At 42.8% G+C, this 22,934-nt stretch overlaps 1 protein-coding gene across 1 annotated transcript in view; it reads left to right on the top strand.

The window, feature by feature from the left end:
- The first annotated feature begins 12,057 nt into the window (after positions 1-12,057).
- Positions 12,058-22,934, top strand: part of grik4 (glutamate receptor, ionotropic, kainate 4) — a 275,842-nt gene continuing 264,965 nt past the window's right edge. The window contains exon 1 of the mRNA XM_056282988.1: positions 12,058-12,139. Coding sequence (XP_056138963.1) covers positions 12,058-12,139 — 82 coding nt within the window. The remainder of the gene's footprint in view (positions 12,140-22,934) is intronic.

Here is a 22,934-nt window from a genome sequence, read left to right on the forward strand (position 1 = left end):
TTATTCACCACCATATGTTGTGAAATGAATAGAAAATAGAGTCAAGACATTGACAAGGTTAGAAATAATGATTTGTATTTGAAATAAGATTTTTTTTACATCAAACTTTGCTTTCGTCAAAGAATCCTCCATTTGCAGCAATTACAGCATTGCAGACCTTTGGCATTCTAGCTGTTAATTTGTTGAGGTAATCTGGAGAAATTGCACCCCACGCTTCCAGAAGCAGCTCCCACAAGTTGGATTGGTTGGATGGGCACTTCTTTGAGCAGATTGAGTTTCTGGAGCATCACATTTGTGGGGTCAATTAAACGCTCAAAATGGCCAGAAAAAGAGAACTTTCATCTGAAACTCGACAGTCTATTCTTGTTCTTAGAAATGAAGGCTATTCCATGCAAGAAATTGCTAAGAAATTGAAGATTTCCTACACCGGTGTGTACTACTCCCTTCAGAGGACAGCACAAACAGGCTCTAACAGGTACTATTTAATGAAGATGCCAGTTGGGGACCTGTGAGGCGTCTGTTTCTCAAACTAGAGACTCTAATGTACTTATCTTCTTGCTCAGTTGTGCAACGCGGCCTCCCACTTCTTTTTCTACTCTGGTTAGAGCCTGTTTGTGCTGTCCTCTGAAGGGAGTAGTACACACCGGTGTAGGAAATCTTCAATTTCTTAGCAATTTCTCGCATGGAATAGCCTTCATTTCTAAGAACAAGAATAGACTGTCGAGTTTCAGATGAAAGTTCTCTTTTTCTGGCCATTTTGAGCGTTTAATTGACCCCACAAATGTGATGCTCCAGAAACTCAATCTGCTCAAAGAAGTGCCCATCCAACCAATCCAACTTGTGGGAGCTGCTTCTGGAAGCGTGGGGTGCAATTTCTCCAGATTACCTCAACAAATTAACAGCTAGAATGCCAAAGGTCTGCAATGCTGTAATTGCTGCAAATGGAGGATTCTTTGACGAAAGCAAAGTTTGATGTAAAAAAAATCCTATTTCAAATACAAATCATTATTTCTAACCTTGTCAATGTCTTGACTCTATTTTCTATTCATTTCACAACATATGGTGGTGAATAAGTGTGACTTTTCATGGAAAACACAAAATTGTTTGGGTGATCCCAAACTTTTGAACGGTAGTGTACGTCAATTCTCAATAACTGCACAGATAGTTAGCACATTAGCAAATTAGCTAGCACAACAGACAATTAGCAACACATAACGTTACCTCGTCAGCTGCTTAGGACTGAGAGGGGCTAAATTCTTCACTTCGTCTGGTCTCCGTCTGGTCTCCGTCTAGATTATCTTCTTTCCTCAGGTCTTACAGGTAAGTATACAATTAAATCTTCTTGTTATCTTAACTTGTCTTTCTCTTAATTAGCTTTGTCTTTGTGCTGCTATTTTCTTGTTGTCGCTGTTAGTGCTATTATTTTTGGCGCTTGATATCGAGGTGCTACATTCTTAAATTGCCGGTAACAATAGAGCCGCGGAGATTAGTTCCGCCCTCCGTACTACAATATACAGGTGAGAAGTAGGAACCAAAATTATAATGCAGAAAACAACTAAAAACTTAACTGACACTGTCTGCAGTTACACTCTGTGTGTAGTTTGCATGTTCTCCTCGTATCTGCGTGAGTTTCCTCCTGGGGCTCCGGTTTCCTCCGACAAGCCAAAGACATGTAAGTCAGGTGAATCAGCCATACTAAATTGTCCCTAGGTGTGAATGTGTGTGTGTGTGTGTGTCAGCCCTGTGATGGCCTGACGGCCTGTCCAGGGTGTCTCCCTGCCTGCTGCCCATTGACTGCTGGAATAGGCTCCAGCATCCCCGCGACCCTGAGAGCAGGATAAGCAGTTCAGAAAATGGATGGATGGATGCATGTCCAAGAAAGCAAACGCCAGGATGACTGCTGGAACTGCCGGTCTGCGTGGGCTAGCAGTTAGCTTAGCCTGCCCCACGTCCATGTCCTGTCAGACCGCCCTCGGTGCTTACTCTTCGGGCGCAGCTCCAGGCAGGGCTGTGGTCCTTGGGCCCACCGGACACAGCAGACCAGGCTCCCCCAGCTGATCCAATGCTAGCCTCCCAGCCAGACACCCTCATCACACCTCCCTGCACTCCACATGATGACACCAAAATCACAGACAATGCCAGGTGAGGCTGCTGCTAGACCGCCCTCAGTGTTATCAGAACTGCCGGTCTGCATGGGCTAGCAGTTAGCTTAGCCTGCCTCGCTTCCGCATCCTGTCAGACTGCCCTTGGTGCTTCCTCTTCGGGTGCAGCTCCTGGCAGGGCTGTGGTGCTGTGGTCCCTGGGCCCACAGGATGCAGCAGACCAAGCTCTCCCAGCCGATCCAGCACCAGCTCTCCCAGCCATCAAATGAAGACAACTTAGACATGGGCAGACACTGTATGGACGGTACTGGGTCAGGTCACTGCAAACATAAGTTCATGCCACCATCTTCCCACACCGGTACTCGGTGAGGCCACTGCAAACGTGAGTTTGCGCCACCATCTTCCCGCACCGAAGCGGGAAAAATTAGGTGGAAGAAGGTAGAGAGGGAATCAAGCGTTTTGCTCTAGAACCTTATTTATCATTTGCTACAAGTCACCTGCATTTTCTGAAAGGCAAGAAAAAAAAGTTTTGGTTGAATTCTCTCAGTCGCTGCATGCACCAAATGGCACAGAAGTGCCACAGCGTGGTCCCTGGAAATGTGTGAGAAAGTCAGATATGATGTCAGGCATGAATCATTGGCTATTGAAAAGGACAGTGTTTTTGCCAGGCAATCACACAATGTAATGAATACGTACAGTCATTTCAGTGCCATCTGGTCTGTCAGTAGGCCTCTGGCCTCATTCACTGTGTGTGAAAAGAGGGTCAGAGCAGAGGCTGTTGTATTTACAGCCATCTACACCTCTCTGAGGCCAGTCCTCCAATCGCTGTATATTAGTTGCTGTGTTGAGCTCTTTGCCTCCCTGAAGTGAAACATGACCAATATATTAGTGTGTCTCACAGTTGCCACAATGTATCACAGCTCCTTGCCCAACTGGTAGCTTTATAACGACGTACTTGGAAGATTTCTGTTTTGATCAGTGTGAGTATTGGTGGAGTGGGTGTCAGTGTGTGTGTGCCAGTTTGCTACACAGATCAACTCTTTTCGCTTTCTGACTGAGCACAGTGACTTGAACTTCCATAAGACTTACCATTCTCTCCATCTTCGTTAATAGTCCGCTAATATTCAGGTGCAAACACGTGCCTCTGCATGCAAACCCGTGTCCCAAGGCCTCTGCCCCGCCTCCTACATCTCTCTCACACACACACACACACACACACACACACACACACACACACACACACACACACTGACAGAATGGAGTGATCTGGGAGAGATTTAAGATATTGAGGGGGGGAAATAGGGATATTGCTTTAAAGTGGGTGTCTGCCTTCTATGGCTACATAAATACAAAGACCTATTTGTCAAGTACGACACTGATAACATCCATGTCATCCTTTGGCTCATGTAAAAATGATAGCTAGCTGAAAGCAGATGCTTGTGTCTGGCTGTGTATGTGCACCTCTGTGCTCTGGCATGTGTGTTTTTTCTTGTCCTATGTGCACTTTTATATAAGGTGTCCCCCCCATAAACATCATTATCATAGTCTTAAATTTTTCAAAATGCAGTGTGTGTACTTTCTAGTCATCCACTCTACCAGCAACACGCTGATGTGGCTGAACATACCATCATTTGGTTCAATAAACATAACTGAGCAGAAGAATGGTGTAAATATACATAAACATCTTATGAAAGCTGCTGAACAAGGACATGACAAAGATATTATTAAAATTCTGCCACCATAAAGAATCAGCCCTTTTGTTCTTCTTGTTAATGCGACACTACAAATGATCATAGTTGAGCTGGAGGCTGATGCGCTTATATTTGAGCTTTTATTTGTAATTGCGGGGCTAAACCCCAGATTATTATTTTTTTCTGTCATATCTCTCACTCCCCTCCTCCCAGCTCCCTCCAGTATACTGTATGAAAGATGAATTAAATATTTGTAGCATGCTCACCATTCTTATAACAGAGCAATTACAACACAAATGCTTTCTTCAAATGTTGTAATCAAAAACCTGCTCATTAAATTCATTATGCATGTCTGTTGTGATTACCTGGTTGGAATCCCCCCTCCCCCTCATTTGTTAGTTAGTTTGTTAGTTAGTTAATTAGTTAGTTAATTAGTAGTTGTTAGCTGAGACATTGGGGGCTAGCCCAGCCCAGAAATCTTTAGATTTTCACCCTATAATTGCACCGTTTTCAAGTAAATTCAGAGTAAAAGTAATATAAGATGTGAGACACTGTGCTGGTCAGATGTGTAGGCTTGCTTTCACAACATGACCTCAAAATAAACAAAATGAGCACAATCTGAGTTATCATTCAATTTCATTTTATTTTTAGTTTCAGCAATAAAGTCATATGCTAAATTGTATGCTGCCAATGTTTTGTTCAGTTTTGACAATTGACCAGTTCTGGTCTCATAGCTTCTGCTTCTATTGTGTGACAGAGCTTTTTGAACTGTGACAAACTGTGTTAACTCTGTGTCTCATCTGTATATCTGATATGCTCCTCTTTTTCACTTACCTCTCTAGTAGCTCTATTGGTGTCTCATCTATCTGTTGCACTCCTCATCTCCTCTGCTCCCTCCCCCTGTTCTCTTCTCTATCCTGCCCTGGTCATACAAAGGATGCAATCAGCATATGCCAACCAAAATCCAACCAAATCTCTTTTTTATGTGATGATTCGATCAAAAACACTTGTTAGTTATCCATTTAGTTTATACATTGACGTATCCAGTTATCTGAACACACCAACCAAACTCAGATTATACAAAAGCAAACCATTAATGCACTATTCCATCCCATAGGGGATAAATAGTCATCAGTGCTCATCATTCCATATGGGCTGACAGTCACACAACATGGCAACACTATCAGATGCCAGCTACAGGCCAATGCTCAAAATGGCAACAGATGTACATCAGTCAGCATCCTATTTCTATTTATTACTTACTGCAGTGTAATCAGTGGATACTGTGCTCTCTTCATTAGATAACATCTATCGTGATTATAAGCAGCCTACCTTGCTGCAGGCAATTGAAGCATGTAATGATGTGTTGCTAGCTTGACATTTCTGCTTGCTATTGAGAGTGAACTATAGTAGCCTGGTAGCTACCTAGCTAGCAACCCATCTTAGTGGAAAACTTGTTTCAATCGCCAAATCAGTTGCAGAGATGCATATGCTTCATTCATATGCGTCAGGGGAAATGAAGTATGGCTTGAAGACTTGTTAACTGGATTCTACAAAGGCAAAGTAAGGTCATCCCACTTTCTTTCTATGCATAGCCAATGTTTCACATTGATATCACAGTGAGTGCAGGCTAGCTAGATCAGTGGTTCTCAAATTGTGTGCCTTGGGAGATGCCTCCTCCGATACATGTGGAGTCGCCAGCCGCTTCTTTTCACCTGACAGTGAGGAGTTTCGCCAGGGGGACGTAACGCATGGGAGGGTTACACTATTCCCCCCCAGTTCCCCCTCCCCCCCAAACAGGTGCCCTGACCGACCAGAGGAGCGCTAGTGCAGCGACCAGGACATATACCCACAGCCGGCTTCCCACCACAGACACGGCCAACTGTATCTGTAGGGATGCCGGACCAAGCTGGAGTTAACATGGGGATTCGAACCAAAGATCCCCATGTTGGTAGGCAACTGAATAGACCGCCACACTACCCAGATGCGCCCCCCCGTTATCTTTTTTTTTGTTGAGGGATTTAATGCATTAATGCATGATCGGGATGACAGATGATTTGTGGCTATTCTTTTATTATTCCTACTACTACTACTACTACTACTTTCGGCTGCTCCCGTTAGGGGTCGCCACAGCGGATCATCCGTTTCCATTTCTTCCTGTCTTCTGCGTCTTCCTCTGTCACACCAGCCACCTGCATGTCTTCCCTCACCACATCCATAAACCTCCTCTTTGGCCTTCCTCTTCTCCTCTTCCCTGGCAGCTCCATATTCAGCATCCTTCTCCCAATATACTCAGCATCTCTCCTCCACACATGTCCAAGCCATCTCAATCTTGCCTCTCTTGCTTTGTCTCCAAACCGTCCAACCTGAGCGGTCCCTCTAATATAATCGTTCCTAATCCTGTCCTTCTTCGTTACTCCCAGTGAAAATCTTAGCATCTTCAACTCTGCCACCTCCAGCTCCGCCTCCTGTCTTTTCGTCAGTGCCACTGTCTCCAAACCATATAACATAGCTGGTCTCACAACCATCTTGTAAACTTTCCCTTTAACTCTTGCTGATACCCTTCTGTCGCAAATCACTCCTGACACACTTCTCCACCCACTCCAACCTGCCTGCACTCTCTTTTTCACCTCTCTACTGCACTCCCCGTTACTTTGGACAGTTGACCCCAAGTATTTAAACTCAAATGCCTTTGTCACCTCCACTCCTTGCATCCTCACCATTCCACTGTCCTCTCTCTCATTCACGCATAGGTATTCCGTCTTGCTCCTACTGACTTTCATTCCTCTTCTCTCCAGTGCATACCTCCACCTCTCCAGGCTCTCCTCAACCTGCACCCTACTCTCGCTACAGATCACAATGTCATCCGCGAACATCATCGTCCATGGAGACTCTTGCCTGATCTTGTCCGTCAACCTGTCCGTCACCATTGCAAACAAGAAAGGGCTCAGAGCCGATCCTTGATGTAATCCGACCTCCACCTTGAATCCATCTGTCATTCCAACTGCACACCTCACCATTGTCACACTTCTCTCATACGTATCCTGCACCACTCCTACATACTTCTCTGCAACTCCTGACTTCCTCATACAATACCACACCTCCTCTCTCGGCACTCTGTCATAAGCTTTCTCTAAATCTACAAAGACACAATGCAACTCTTTCTGGCTTTCTCTATACTTCTCAATCAACATTCTCAAAGCAAACATCGCATCTGTGGTGCTCTTTCGTGGCATGAAACCATACTGCTGCTCGCTGATCGTCACCTCTCCTCTTAACCTAGCTTCTATTACTCTTTCCCAAATCTTCATGCTGTGGCTGATCAACTTTATACCTCTGTAGTTGTTACAGTTCTGCACATCGCCCTTGTTCTTGAAAATCGGTACCAGTATGCTTCTTCTCCACTCCTCAGGCATCCTCTCACTTTCCAGGATTGTGTTAAACAATCTAGTTAAAAACTCCACTGCCATCTCTCCTAAACATCTCCATGCCTCAACAGGTATGTCATCAGGACCAACTGCCTTTCCATTCTTCATCCTCTTCATAGCTGCCCTCACTTCCTCCTTGCTAATCCGCTGAACGTCCTGATTCACTATCCCTACATCATCCAACCTTCTCTCTCTCATTTTCTTCATTCGTCAGCCCCTCAAAGTACTCCTTCCACCTTCTCAGCACACTCTTCTTGCTTGTCAGCACATTTCCATCTCTATCCTTGATTGCCCTAACTTGCTGCACATCCTTTGCAGCTTGGTCCCTCTGTCTAGCCAATCGGTACAAGTCCTTTTCTCCTTCCTTAGTGTCTAATCTGTCATACAACTCACCATATGCCTTTTCCTTTGCCTTTGCCACCTCTCTCTTTGCTTTACGCTGCATCTCCTTGTACTCCTGTCTACTTTCTTCATCTCTCTTACTATCCCACTTCTTCTTTGCCAACCTTTTCCTCTGTATAATTTGCTGTACTTCCTCATTCCACCACCAAGTCTCCTTGTCTTCCTTCCTCTGTCCTGATGACACACCAAGTACCTTCCTAGCTGTCTCCCTCACTATTTCTGCAGTGGTTGTCCAGCCATCTGGCAACTCTTCACTACCACCCAGTGCCTGTCTTAACTCCTGCCTGAACTCCACACAACAGTCTTCCTTCTTCAACTTCCACCATTTGATCTTCGGCTGTGTCTTCACTCGCTTCCTCTTCTTGGTCTCCAAAGTCATCCTACAGACCACCATCCGATGCTGCCTAGCTATGTTCTCCCCTGTCACCACCTTGCAGTCTCCAATCCCTTTTAGATGGCGCCTTCTACATAAGACATAGTCCACCTGTGTGCACTTTCCTCCACTCTTGTACGTCACCCTGTGTTCCTCCCTCTTCTTGAAATATGTATTCACCACAGCCATTTCCATCCTTTTCGCAAAATCGACCACCATCTGTCCTTCCACATTTCTCTTCTTGACTCCATACCTTCCCATCACCTCCTCATCACCTCTGTTCCCTTCACCAACATGTCCATTGAAGTCGGCTCCAATCACCACTCTCTCCTCCTTGGGTACCCTCTCCACCATGTCGTCCAACTCACTCCAGAATTCTTCTTTTTCATCCATCTCACACCCAACTTGCGGGGCATATGCGCTGATAACATTCAGCAATAAACCTTCAATTTCCAGCTTCATACTCATCACTCTGTCTGACACTCTCTTCACCTCCAGCACGCTCTTGACATACTCTTCCTTCAGAATTACCCCTACCCCATTACTCCTCCCATTCACACCATGGTAGAAGAGTTTGAACCCACCTCCGATACTCCTGGCCATACTCCCCTTCCACCTGGTCTCTTGCACACACAGTATGCCTACCTTTCTTCTTTCCATCATGTCAGCCAGCTCTCTCCCTTTACCAGTCATAGTGCCAACATTCAAAGTTCCAACTCTCACCTCCACATGCCTACCCTTCCTCCTCTCTAGCTGCCTCTGGACATGCTTTCCCCCTCTCCTTCTCCTTCGCCCAACAGTAGCATAGTTTCCACCGACACCCTGCTGGTTAACAGTACCGGTGGCGGTCGTTGGTAACCCGGGCCTCGACCGATCCGGTATGTAAGTCTTATTTATGATCCGCATATTTGATTTGGCAAAGATTTTACGCCGGATGCCCTTCCTGACGCAACTCTCCCCATTTGTCCGGGCTTGGGACCGGCACTAAGGATGCACTGGCTTGTGCATCCTCAGTGGCTGGGTTTCTTTTATTATTCCTATTTTTCTAATTATATTAAATTAAATCCCAGGTTATTCATAAAATATTTGGGGCTGTAGCCTCGGACGCCCAGGCCTAACGACCCTGATGCCTCCTCACCAGAGTTTTACTCCTTATGTAAGACAATCTGGACTTTTCTATGAGCAGAGGGGGGAAAAAAAGCCAGTTCACAAAAGGCCATTGTCACTGTCTTCAACTGACTCGGTATTCAAGGGAGGCTCATAGTGATGATGCCACAAGTATAGGCTTACTACTATATTACCTTTGTCATACCAGCTCTACACAATAAGAGAAATCTTTTCTATCATTCTCTTCATTAGTTTAAGGTATATGCTGTAGAATGAGATGTCAGAGATGTAGTCGATTTTGTGTCTCTGGGCAGAAATGTTGCAGAACTGAGGGGTCATGTTGTTTCCTTCACTATTTTTTTTTTTTTACTCTTCTGAGGACCTAGAAGATAGCTGTAAATTGATCAAAAAATGTATGCCTTCCTAATCTCTCTGAGGCACTGAATAGATGATTGTGTGTTTATGTCTTCCAATGCAGAAGCTGAACTGAAGTACATTGTGGAAGACAGGGGTGATCATTCAAATTATGAACTCGATTTTCAATTTGCCTTCTGCATTGAGTGTATTGAAGCTTGCATTGAGTTCCAACACCAGTGAACTGTGCAGAAAAGCTCATTGAAGAGCCATTAGTTTTGCAGATTGCATTGACTATCATTTCAAATCCTGTCGAGGCTTTTGTCTATTCGTATTGGAGAATCAGCCCAGGAAGGTCACTGCTACATACATCTAAGCAGCTATTGAGGTTGATTCTCAATAATTGCTTTAGTTGGACCTGATTTAGCTTTGTGTATGTTTCCAAAGTGTCATTTCCACATTGTAATAAAGGAATTAATGGTCTGATCTTGGAAGTTGTATTACTTTCTGTGTTTTTTTTTTAACTGTGTTCTGTAAGGTGTCCTTGAGTGCTCTGAAAGGCACCCACAAATGAAATGTATTATTATTATCATTATTATTATTATTATTATTATTACTACCCTTTACTCTCACTGTTCTCCCAGAGTTACCCTGTCTGAAATCATCCAGCATTTTGCTAATTTTAGTTTGGTAGATAGCCAGGGTCAAGTACTATCATCCGCACTTCTCAACTAGTTGTGGTACTCCATATTGAGAATTATCAGTTGTTAGCTGGCGGGAAACCTCTATAAAATGTATTTAACATGTGTGCTAGTCTAGAGCCGGGCTAATAGAAGTTATCAAATGCTGTAATCCCCTGTGTGAATAATGATATAAGCTGCAAGGCATTTTCAGAACTCAATTTGTTTTGCAACAGGCCGCTTATTTGATGCTCTTTTTCAGTTTCTCCCCTCTTCTTAGAACCTTGGGGGATGTCTTTTGACAGCTGTTATTTGCATAGATTTCCTAAGAAAAGTCTGTGAAATGATTTGATGTGTTGACAGACACCTCGCCATTCCCCTGGGCTCTGTTGGGCAATAGCTCTGCAGTGCTGTCTGAGAACTCGCAGGCTTCATCTCCATGCTCATCCAGGCTATAGTGGTCAATCCTTACCGTAACACAAACAAGATAAACAGAAGACTTTATTTGTGGCACATGCAATGTGACAAAATTGTTTATGTTCCACAATTCGCTACTGGTTGTTCTTTCTATCGATGATGTTCGCGTTTTAGTGGATTGGGGTTTGATTCTCACAGCTAAAATGTTAAAATGATTTGCCTCGCCTAGGATAAATTCATCATCTAAATTTTACATAATCTGTAGGTCTAGGCATTATCTTATCACAGGAGATGAAACCTCTTTCTGTTCATGTTTAGCCAGGAACAAATTTAATTCAAGAGTACATTTGCAGCAAAATCAAACATAAATAATGTTAGGAATAGATGAAAATTAAATATTTAAAGCCACCTAGCACATACAGTTTTTCATTATTTCTCCAGACGAATTACATGCATAGTGCATACCTGAGGGCACTTGAATTGTAGTTGCTGTGAGTGTTTTTACCTTTACTTCCCTGTCCTTCCTAGAGTTCCTAGGAGCTAGAATTGGGATGTGAACCTGAAACCAGGAGCCTAAAGCCAGTGCAGTGTCGGTGGTCCTTCAATGACAAAACATGTTTGTCAGAGGATCTTCAGGCTGGGCAATAATTCAATATTATCTTTTTTTTTTCAATGGTATTGTATCAAGATGACATTCAGATATTGTCATATCCTGGCTCATTGTCTAAATTAATGATAACGATAATCTAACACGTAAAACTTCTCACAAAATGAGCTCTGAACTGGGGGACTATTATTTGAAAGCTAGTTTTGGTTTGATATTATACTTTACATTAGCAAACAGTTCAGTGTCATTCAACCTCAATTGGACCCTGACATATGGTGCTTTTGCAAATATAAGCAGATATCATAACAAACATTGATATTGTTTAAAATTTCCTATGACTGTCGTGTGAGTTTTTTTTTCCATATTGGCCGGCACTAAGTGGAATTAGAGTTCACCTTCACTTGCGCTTGACTTGTTCAACAAATGAGATAAAAGATCCAGATAATGCATCTGGATCTCCTATGACACGTTTAACCATTTATTACATGGAATTGGTCTTTGATAGACCTTGCTGAAAGAAGACATACACTGTCCTGACTGACCATGTAGTTTAAAGAGATACATGGAAGATGATGGAATAGTTCACGACTGACTGTCATGGAATTCATTCAGGGACTCATGACATGACTGATTAACATAACATAACTGATGAAATTGATTTTTCATCGTACTTCATCTGCTGTACAAGAACAGGGAGGCAGAGAGAGAGAGAGAGAGAGAGAGAGAGTGAGCAAGGGTTCATTGGTATGCGCGTGTAAAGGTGGTCTGTATTTTTTTCTTTTGTCCCTTCAGCTGCCGGTTTATCTATAATCTATATTGTGCTCTCCTCTATGTATTTGTTCAGGTGGCTGTGACAGGGGCACCCCCGGGCCAGGACCCATGAGGAGTCATAGAAGATGCTCGCAGTCTGGGCGCCTCTGCTCTTCTTAGCCATGTGGGTGAGAAGCACCTCTGGTGGCCCGCTCTCCTTCAGAATTGGTAAGTTGTAAGAGTGAATCTGAATCTGTTAATGGAAAAGAAAATGGCTTCCTACATGGAATTCTTCCTGAGGAGGTCTTCTCTCTCATCCATCCCTCAGTACTTCAGGGTCATTACAAGTACCACACTCACAAGAAATGAGAAATGACAAAAACTGTCTTTGGGCGTCCGGGTAGCATAGAGGTCTATTCCGTTGCTTACCAACATGGGAATCGCCTGTTCAAATCCCCATGTTACCTCCGGCTTGGTCGGGCGTCCCTACAGACACAAATGGCTGTGTCTGCGGGTGGGAAGCCGGATGTGGGTACATGTCCTTATCACTGCACTAGCGCCTCCTCTGGTCGGTCGGGCACCTATTCAGGGGGGAGGGGCAACTGGGGGGGAATAGCATGATCCTCCCAACATGCTACGTCCCCCTGGCGAAATTCCTCACTGTCAGGTGAAAAGAAGTGGCTGGCGACTCCACATGTATCAGAGGAGGTATGTGGTAGTCTGCAGCCCTTCGGCAGAGGGGGTGGAGCAGCAACCAGGATGGGTCGGAAGAGTGGGGTAATTAGCCAGGTACAATTGGGGAGAAAAGGGGGGGTTGTCTTTTTTCATCTTAGTTGAAAATTCTAAAAAGAAAAGAAAACATAAACTGCTGTTTGTAAAACTATTGAGTATGACTTTGAAAGGGACCCTGGTTGGGAGTTAGCGACATCGGACTTCCTCATGTGGAAATTGATTGGAGAACATCCTTCCAGTAATCTAGAGTCTTTAGCGTTACCCTTGTTGGTGGACCATAGTTATCCAGGACAACAGACTTCAAAGACAAAATTCAAGTCTGACAATGATAAATGGGAACGGAAAGGACTGGAACAGTATACAAATCTTGCCGTTAACAACAGTTTGTTTTGATTGTAAATAGTTAATTACTCTGATCATTGCACAATCTTTAGACTTTTTGATGTTTATGTTCACCTTTTTGTCTTGTCCGAATTTCTGGTAACCAAAATCTTAGTTTCTGATTTATTTCAAGAGCACTTATGTGCAGCAAAGACGAGATTCCAAAAAAAAAAAGTCTGATCATGTTTTTCCCCATCTTGATCGTAAGGCAGTCTAATTTAAACTCCTTGATGTGATGATCCAACTGACGCGTTCCTCCTCGTCGATATTTTTCCCCTCATTTATTTACCTCACATTCTGTTTTAGCTCATCATAATACAAAACTTTGTTGTATCCTCCAATTTCCAGTGAGCAGAGGAGGAACAGACATGACGTGTATAAATCAATGGCCTGCTTATGTCTGTAGCTGGAACAATTTGTCTATTAAGTTGAGCAGAAATCCGGTCAAAGTCATATCCACGGTTCAGGATCGACTTTGTTGGACTTGAACTGAAAATGATGAATCCGGTGCGGACCCTTCACATAGTTCTCTAGGCCTGTAAGCTGTCTGGTAGGTGTTGTTGACTCTGTAGGCTTGTTATCAGTCAGCAGGTCTCTGACATCCCATAACCATCCCTCCCAAAGTTTAACTGCCACTTCATCCATGCGTAGGCCCTTGTCTGTGGGCAGAACTGAAGTATGATATGTCACATTTTTTTTCACTTATTTGTGAGATCTTCTAGAGCAATACTTTGTTTCCACAGAAAATAACAGTCACACTAAGAGTGTTATGTCATGAAATTCCTTTATGTGTAACCAAGTGCTTCAGACATTGATCCGAAATCCTTTTATTTTCTGCAGCATTGTCCATATTTATTGAGAAAGAAAACCATAGAGCATGAGCTATGAGTTCTTGTTTAAAATGTGTTTGACTTTTTAATTTCAATTTAGTGACCTATAGGTGTTGTTTATCAGGCCCACAGATAAAAAAAGAAAAGAAAGGACAAGGGTGATGGCTGAAAGTCCAAACATATTGAAACTTTGCGGTAGTGAGAATCTATGAATGTGATATTCTTCAGGTGGAACAAGGTTTGACAATAACTGGGCAAAATGGCAAAACAGTTTTTCAAAAGTGATATTTTACCTGGCTCTGTCTGCTTGTTTGACTGTCAGACAGTCCAAGCTGCACATGTATTATCTTCCCAATAACGTTTTGGAGCACACACTGGTCTTAAAATAACCACCACCTTACTTTCTCAACGGAGCACCGATCCCTCCATCTTCAACCAATTAATCAATCAATCAATCCATCTATCCATCCATCACTCACTCACTCACTCACTCACTCACTCACTCACTCACTCACTCACTCACTCACTCACTCACTCACTCACTCCATCAATCAATCAGACTTTTATTTGCATGGCGCTTTTCATACAAACAAATATAACACAAAGCGCTTCACACAAAACAACAAGGAAATCTTCCCCACAAAAATAAAGTAGCAGTATTAATAGACAGGGATAGGCTCCAGCATCCCCGCGACCCTGATAGCAGGATAAGCAGTTTGGATAATGGATGGATGGAATACTAATAGATAAAGTACGCAACAAAAACAGGAACTGATGAGACGCTATCAAAAGGAAAGACCAGAGGTGTGATTAAGACCAATGAAGATAAAATATTTATATAATAATGAAATAATAATAAAAAATATAAAATAACAAAATGCTAAAACAGCGGAGAGGTATGGATAGAAGTGAGTAAAACCAGAAATAAAATGTAGGGTATTAAAAGGAAAACAATCTAGAATTTAAAAGCATAGACCAAGAAGTAGTAGAAGTTTATGTAGTAGAACTAAGTAAATAAAGTAGATAAAATCTAATTAAAGGCCAAACTAAAAAGGAAGGCCGGTCCAGAGACGTGGAGCACAGTAAATAACAGGAGGCCTCAGCGAGCTCTCTGGTCTGACTGGAGGAATAATTAAAAGACACTACTCGAAGACCTGAGGGATCCATCGGGTTCATAGGCTAAAAGCAAATCTGATAAATAGGTAGGGCCAAGACCATTAAGAGCTTTATAAACCAATAAAGGGATATTAAAATCAGTTCTGGAGCGAACAGGCAGCCAATGCCGAGACTTTCAAATTGGTGAAACGTATGCCGTCTTCCTGCTCTTGGTCAAAAGACAAGCATTTGAGCTTTGCAGTAACTGTAATTGAGCTATATTTAGACATGTCCAAGTCCCTCTTCCTCCTCTGGTCTTAAACTCCCAGCCTGGTCTTGGAGTTAATTAGTTGAGTCCCTTGCCGATTGTGAGGGACTCATCTCAACCTCAGCACCTGCTCTCAGATCATGCCCTCTGGTAGGAGATGTGCTGCCCTGTATTCAAAACAAACAGGGGCAGGGCCAGTTTCACCCCCTCTGCTGATAGGCTCCTTAACAAACACAACCCCCCGGAGCCCCCCACTCCCACCCTCCGCCTGGAAGACCCCCAGAACTGTTGTGCCAACACAACACACCCCATGCATGCACACGCGCGCGCACACACACACACACACACACTCACCCCCCCCTCTCAGAATGAGTAGAAACAAATTTATTTTCTTTTAAAAATCTTTTCTGCTTTTACTGTGGTGTTATTTATTTTACTTATTGTCTTGTCTGTATGTACTGACCTGAGGAAAATAAATTTCCCTTGTGGACTTTGTAGTACATCTATCTATCTATCTATCTATCTATCTATCTATCTATCTATCTATCTATCTATCTATCTATCTGTCTATCTGTCTATCTGTCTATCTGTCTGTCTGTCTGTCTGTCTGTCTGTCAGTCAAGCCCAAAGTCTAAATGGTTGAAGCCAACACGGTCAGGGAGCAGTGTTACTGTTTCTGAAAACCTCACATTTCTAAAATTAGTGTAGTTATATAATGTTTTGTTTATCCAGTGGCTTCATAGTATTTTTTCAATAACAGTAACTTGTTCCTTTCTGCTTTCCAACTTTGTTGATTAGGTAAAACGGAGTATACCTACAGTATGTTTTTGTCAAGGCCGAGTCCTCACTTCATCCTGCTGGTGCTCCCATGCACTCTGAGCAATTATCAGATCTGCCCCGATGATGCCCTATCAGCACCTTTTGTTTGCCCTGTCATCGCCCCACGCCAAGACCAAACACTTTCTTTCCCTTACACCAAAGAATGTTGGACACTTGGCTGGACTATTTCAATATCTCCATCTCATTGCTTTTTCTCTGTTTTCTTTGTACTTAGAAAGCGGTGGTGGCTGCTTCAGTTGTGCGTGGCTTATGGGTAATAACGTGGTCAGACGGTATTTACCTGACCTCTCTACTGTCAGCTGGGCCCGCTGCCTTTGACGTGTTTTTGCAATTTGTGCACGTGAGATATGTCTACAGGTGTGAATGTATATACAACACACACACACACACACACACACACACACACACACACACACACACACACACACACACACACACACACACACACACACACACACAAGCAATACAGCCCACCACAAACTCCCTGCCATTTGCACTCCAGGAGATGGTATTTAGCATCACTGCCCCTAGAGCCATGCCTGGCTGGCATAATGTCACTGTCTGGCCTTCTCTGAATACATCAGGGCCAAAACAGCTTCCCTCTCCTGCCATATCCACTGCCAGGACCAGCCAATAACCTGGCAGCCAGTAGTGCTCAGGTGAGCCGAGGACCTTTCCTTTGTCTCTGCTCTGTTGTTTGGCAAATCTAGTGCGCTGAGTGGACATTGACTTGCAAATCAGCTGGGCCATTTGATGACACAAACCTCAATGAATTGAGAAAGAGCAACAATTGAAAAACGGGGTGGCTTCCATGTTCTGCAGTGAAGCAGTGTAATAGAGAGGAGATCGGTTTATAAGAGGATGGTGAAGCAATTTAAAGATGTCGCAATGCAATAAAAGATCATAATGAGATGACTTAGATGGGTGAAAAACACGTCTCACTATTTCATGTGTGAAAGATCGACACGCAGACTACAACTACAGCTGTATGCTTAATTAGTGGTCATATTAGGATTATGTGACACATTTTAACAATGTAAAAGTATTGCATCCATTTTGAAAATTTAATTCCTTGAATACATGTAATATTAAGAATATTAGTAAGCTTTTCTCTTCATACAAAAATAACACCAGTTCAGGTGAACCTTGAACTTGGAAGGAAAACACAAGTGAATGTGTTATTTCTTTAGAGGACATCCCATTTGAAATCACAGGGTGCAACTTGCTTGTTTTGGACCACTGTTGAAATGTGGGCAACACCCCCCCCCGCCCCCCATCCCCACCCCAGGCCATTAACTTTGTGAAAGAGTGTCCACAGCCTTATTTCCTCAAGCCCATTAGCTACTGCTGCACTTGGAGAAATAATCCCCCACGCGCTCATAAATATTACTTTGCACCCATAGCAGAAGATAGAATAATCTGTTGTTTTTAGAACAGAGTGCATCCAGGGGAAAAACACAGTCAATTGAAAATGTACATAGCTTCAAAAGCAACAAACTCAGCCACCATCAGATGGGAGCAACATCAAAATAGTGGAATTTTGGCTGCAAAATCAGTTACAGTGGATTTATTTTGGTTGCTCCATATCCCGTCCTCTGTTGAATAGATTGTAAACATACTAACTGAGAGGAAAGCATCCTGGTACGTGTTCAGGGTTACAGAGGCGGAGAATATGATATCGAGTGTTAGCTAATGATTAGCTCCTCTATGAAAATCTCATCTCACTTTAATGTAGCATTTCAACGCCTCATTAGCGTCACTTGCTTGATAGGAGTATATGACAAGGTGTCTCTGGTTGAGGAAGTGTGTCTCAGAACAACGTAGCCCTCAGTATAGCTTTTGACAGACAGGTAAAAGATCACCGTCCCCTGTTTACTAATAGATGCGGGCAAGGACTGTGATCGGGTCCTCGTATTTCCTCAAAGCCCCGCAGAGGATATAGCAACATCAAATAGCACAATGGGGGGGGGGGGGGCTGTGCTAGAAGACCGTCATTAAAGTTGAATGTTGGCACCCATAAGGCATCCTTGCTCGCTGAGATGCAACATAATTCTTTGTGCAAATGTCCCTCTACTCACCATAAACATCCTTTACATTACTGCCTTTGTCTCGTCTGCTTGGCAGTAATGTTGAAAATATCCCTTGCTATTGAATTTGTTTATAGAAGCCTTTGTGGTCCTCGATGTGCTCAGCATATTTCATAAACCACATGACACATACTGTGATTACGACAAGAAAATCGGGCTTGGCTTCGTCTGTTTTTATACAGTTTTACACAGTATTTCCTTATTAGGGTTGTAATGAGTTTGCAGGGGCAGAATACTGGGTCAGTTTAGCCCACAATGAAATATTCCTTAAGGGCAATTCAAGTTGCTTGATTTTAAATAGTAAGATAGTTTTGTTTTTTTTTACCTACATTCAGTGTGTTTACATGTAATTTAAAAATTAACTTTAATTAGATTCAAGCAATTATTTGATCATTACAACCGCCATGCCTTAATCAAACTATCTTATTCAAATTAGGGTCTTAATTGATGTAAGCATAATGTCATTAACAGAGCTAGTGTTTTTGTCAATCATTCAGATTACTCTGCTCTCCGTATGCCTTAATCGGAGTCCTTTTGGAGAATAGTTTGTTTGCAGGCACCTGCACACAAACTGCTAATGACATCTGACCTGAAAACAATGGACAAAGGACAACGTAGTAAGTGGCAGTAAGCAAAGACTAAGAAAACAAAGCTGTACATTTAGAATTGCAATGAAAATATTGATTAAAGAAAACATTTAATTAAATTAAGCCTCCTTCAGGATATTCCTCAGGATAACAAGAGTGGGGTTTCGTTTTCTTAATCTTTGCATACTGCTCCCATTAGCCAGTACCTCATCTATTCAGGTGTCGGGGTTGCAACTTCCATTTCATAATACAACTATCCAACAAATCTCATTATTGAAAAGATTGCATTATTGAAAACGCATATAGACACCTTAACGGAAATATTACCTTAATTCAATCAGTCACCTTGGACTGCATGTAACTGTAAAGTCACCATTGGGCTGGTCAGGCAAGTACCTGCCGCCTGGCTCTGCAGAACCCTGCACAGGGAGTGGGTGTGCATGCGAATGATGTCATTGATACTACTGATTCCACATGACATCTCAGAGATTGACGGCACCTACTCACAAGCTCATTTCCTGGCTCGGACCATTGGAAAAGCTGTTGTTACTAAGGCGGGTGACAAAACCCCTTCGAAGGCCTGGCAGGTAAACGCCATGGGGAGGATAAGTGCCAGTTGAATGTATGAGGAATAACTCTGGTCTTCTCCAACAGATGAAAGACAGAGCGCATTTTTTTCCCCCGCGGCTCCTGTTTTTAATATGTGGTAGCTCACTTGGCTAGAAACCGGATAACAGCCTTTGAAATTACAATTGTTTGAATAGTTTCACAGAGGTTGATAAATTAGTATTACAATGGATATATATATGTGTATGCAGTGAATGCATATTGTCCCATCATTAACATTATCAATATGGTTTATGTTGTATTGATTAGCAATGAATCTTGGCCAGGGCATGTCTACAACCTCAATAAATAACCATGTACTCTGAATGATTAGTGCTAAGGGCCATATGGGGCCTAATAGCTGCTAGTGGAGTGTCATCACACCAAACATTTTAGTGTTTATATGACATACTATCTCTTTCCCTGTTGACTATTAAGTCTCATCCAGTAGGGGAAAAGCCCATCGCTTACATTTGCTGTGTTTTAATGCTTCATAACATTGTTAGATGAGTCTGTTTTGTTAGTTAACTTTAGTTTTGGTCATACATACAGACAGAAGTTGCGTTGTTGACATTTGTTTATTTTAAAAAGATCAGAATAAAACAAGTAAATAAAATATGAGAATAATTTCCTTCCCGACCTTGCGAGAAAGAAAATAGAATGTTTTGTTAATAATAGCTAATCATCAAATTAAATGTAACTGTCCTTGAAAATGAATGAAACGGCATTCTAATTTGAGATGCTTTCTACGACAGTAATATCTAGAGTATTATTTATTACATGACAGGGGTGATTTGCACTCTGGAGGAGAAATTGGCATGCGTAGAAGACCTGTACAGGAGTGAAGCCGACATACAGACCGTCACTCTCTATTTAATCTCTGTGGTTTTGTTTCACAAGCATACAAACAGATACACATTTAAACACACATGCACACACACACACAGCACTCACAGGTGCATCCTGGGGCACATCATGAACAAAACTCCCCCATTACCTGATATTATTCCGGAGGAATAAAAAGAACCCCACTAATCCAGTTCCCCTTTCAGAGTACTGAGCAGCAACCAGCCACTGGCTCCATGGAAACAAGCAAGGTAAATCCTTCTTTGCTTCCATTGCCTCCTTTTTCCACACACAGTGGGAGAACACGGTGAAAGATTTTTGGTGGGCTAAATTCAATTGGCTGCACTTTCACAGCAGCAGAGCCCTGCACCACCAGCTCTCATTCTCTATCAGCCTCCCAGGACGGATGTTACCAGAGCTGTTAGTCAGAGTGGGATACTGTACGCCTGAGACAGATATATGGAAAACAGTACCTTGAATGTTGTACTGATTCAACTGCATAGAGCCGAGAGGAGGGAATGGCTATGCATGCACACTGCTTTAGTTCAGTCTTTAACTCTGAGCCACAAGGGAGGTCCTATCAAAGGGGCAATTATGTCTGAGAAAGATTTGGAGACACTCTCTCTCTCTCTCTCTCTCTCTCTCTCTCTCTCTCTCTCTCTCTCTCTCTCTCTCTCTCTCTCTCTCTCTCTTTCTTCTGGCTGTACGATGAGTTCTCTGCCACTCTCACCATGCAGTGTGTGTGTGTGTGTGCGCGTGCGCACGCGCCATTATGTGGGTTCTTTCAAAATGTGCAGAAGTGCAGGTACAGTATGTGTGTTAAGGGACATAGGACAGGAGGATCAGTCAGGGAGCAGCCTTCATGTCGGGTCTTGTGTACATAATTAGCCTCTCTGAGCTCATACCCACCCATCAGCAGCACCGCAGTGTAAACCTCAGCGGCAGACAGTCACACTGACTCACCAGGGCAGAATGTCCCGAACCACTGTGGCTGATTCATTCTGCCCTTGCCTCCAGATAAGCTCATATCACCCTCATATGCTGGTTCTGTTGGATTAGGCTGGTACCTGTGCACTCATCTTTCCCATGGCTAGTGGAAAGGCAGAGGAAAGATGGGGAATAGGGAGCAAAGGGCTGTAAACAACTGAGCTGGATGCATCCCCGTTCTGCTTCGAAAATAACTTGTCAAGTGTGGTATGCTACATCTCACAGGGCCCTTTGCAGTGGAAATGCATTTCATGTCTCGTGTACCTGCGAAGGATGAAAAAAAGATTGATTTCCACCATAAGAGCCATGCAAGGAGGTGTTGTAATTAATGTCTCAGGTTTTAATTACTGTAACATGTGTTTTGAGAGCCATTATGGTAATGACGCACAGACGTGTATATTTACGGGCTTGAAGCTATGGAGCACATCTGGGCTTAAAGCACGTTTTTGGCTGACTAACTGTTGCTGAAGCCGACTGAGCTTCTCCGCAATTCTGTCAGATCCAAGTAAAGGTCATGGAGGTGCTTGGGAAAGGCGATTGCACTTAAGGAGAGGAAAAAAAAACTCAGATGTTTTTCTTGAAGAAAATCTGTTAATTTGGAATTGAAACGGTCCTAGATACAGTAGCAGGGAATGATTTGTTTTGAATGGAAAGCAGCCAATATACCTGCAGAGATGGATCTCATGCTGAGGTGCAGAGTAAAAGGAGAGAGTTTATGATTAATTTCTAAGGTTTTAATTACCAGGGCAGGTGCTGGGACCAATCGTTAGGTTAATGACATTAATGACAGTTTGGAGTGATGTTATGCAATTATGCACTATTTCGCACATGAGCTCGCTGCATGAATTATTCAGTAAACCAATAAAGTCCCAAGCGTAAGCAGACATATACAGAGTGTAATGTGCGCACACAAACACACACACACACACACACACACACACACACACACACACACACACACACACAGGTGGTTTTTGAATCAATGTGTTCTCGCTGGAGTAGATAAATGCAAATTCAAACAAATGTTTGTCCAAGTCTAGGTTGATACACTGTATATATATCAACACAGACACAGGAAAAAAGGTTTTAATACATTGCAGGTTATAAGTGCTCAACTAATGAGGAGCAGAATATCAATGTATTACAACTTTTTTTCCCTGCAACTGTGTTGATATCCCGCTCCTCAATAGTTGAGCACATACCATTGACGGTTTCGGAAAAAAATGCTATATATATCTACTCATATATTTTCGTAATGTGTGTGTGAGTGGTGTTAGTGTGTGCGTGTGTTAGTTAGTGTAGATAGCGGGACCGAAAACTAAAGCATTTATGATCCTAATTCTTTTTGGAGGTGGTAGGTATTGTCTCAGAGAGTAAGGGAAAAATCCCCGAAAATTAAAATTATGCATAATTATGCATAAATATGCGAAATATGCATTTTTCTAAAAATGGTTAAAAACCACTTTTCTCGGCATTTCAGATGATTCTGAGCATCTTTGTTTTTTTTCACCTATATAAAAACACTAGAAGAACCCCGCTACAATGTAGCGGTTTGGTTATCCACCCGTCTAAATCTCCCTCCTCTTCATCCTGCCAGCTAACCGCCTTCCCCCTGCCCCTAACCCCCCCCCCACTCCAACTCCCTCCCCCCAAATGCTCAGAATCATCTGAAATGCCGAGAAAAGTGGTTTTTAGCCATTTTTAGAAAATGCATGTTTTGCATAATTATGCATAATTATTATAATTATATTTTAATTTTCTGCT

The sequence above is a fragment of the Lampris incognitus genome, chromosome 7 (assembly GCF_029633865.1).
Source record: "Lampris incognitus isolate fLamInc1 chromosome 7, fLamInc1.hap2, whole genome shotgun sequence".
Lineage (NCBI taxonomy): Eukaryota > Metazoa > Chordata > Actinopteri > Lampriformes > Lampridae > Lampris > Lampris incognitus.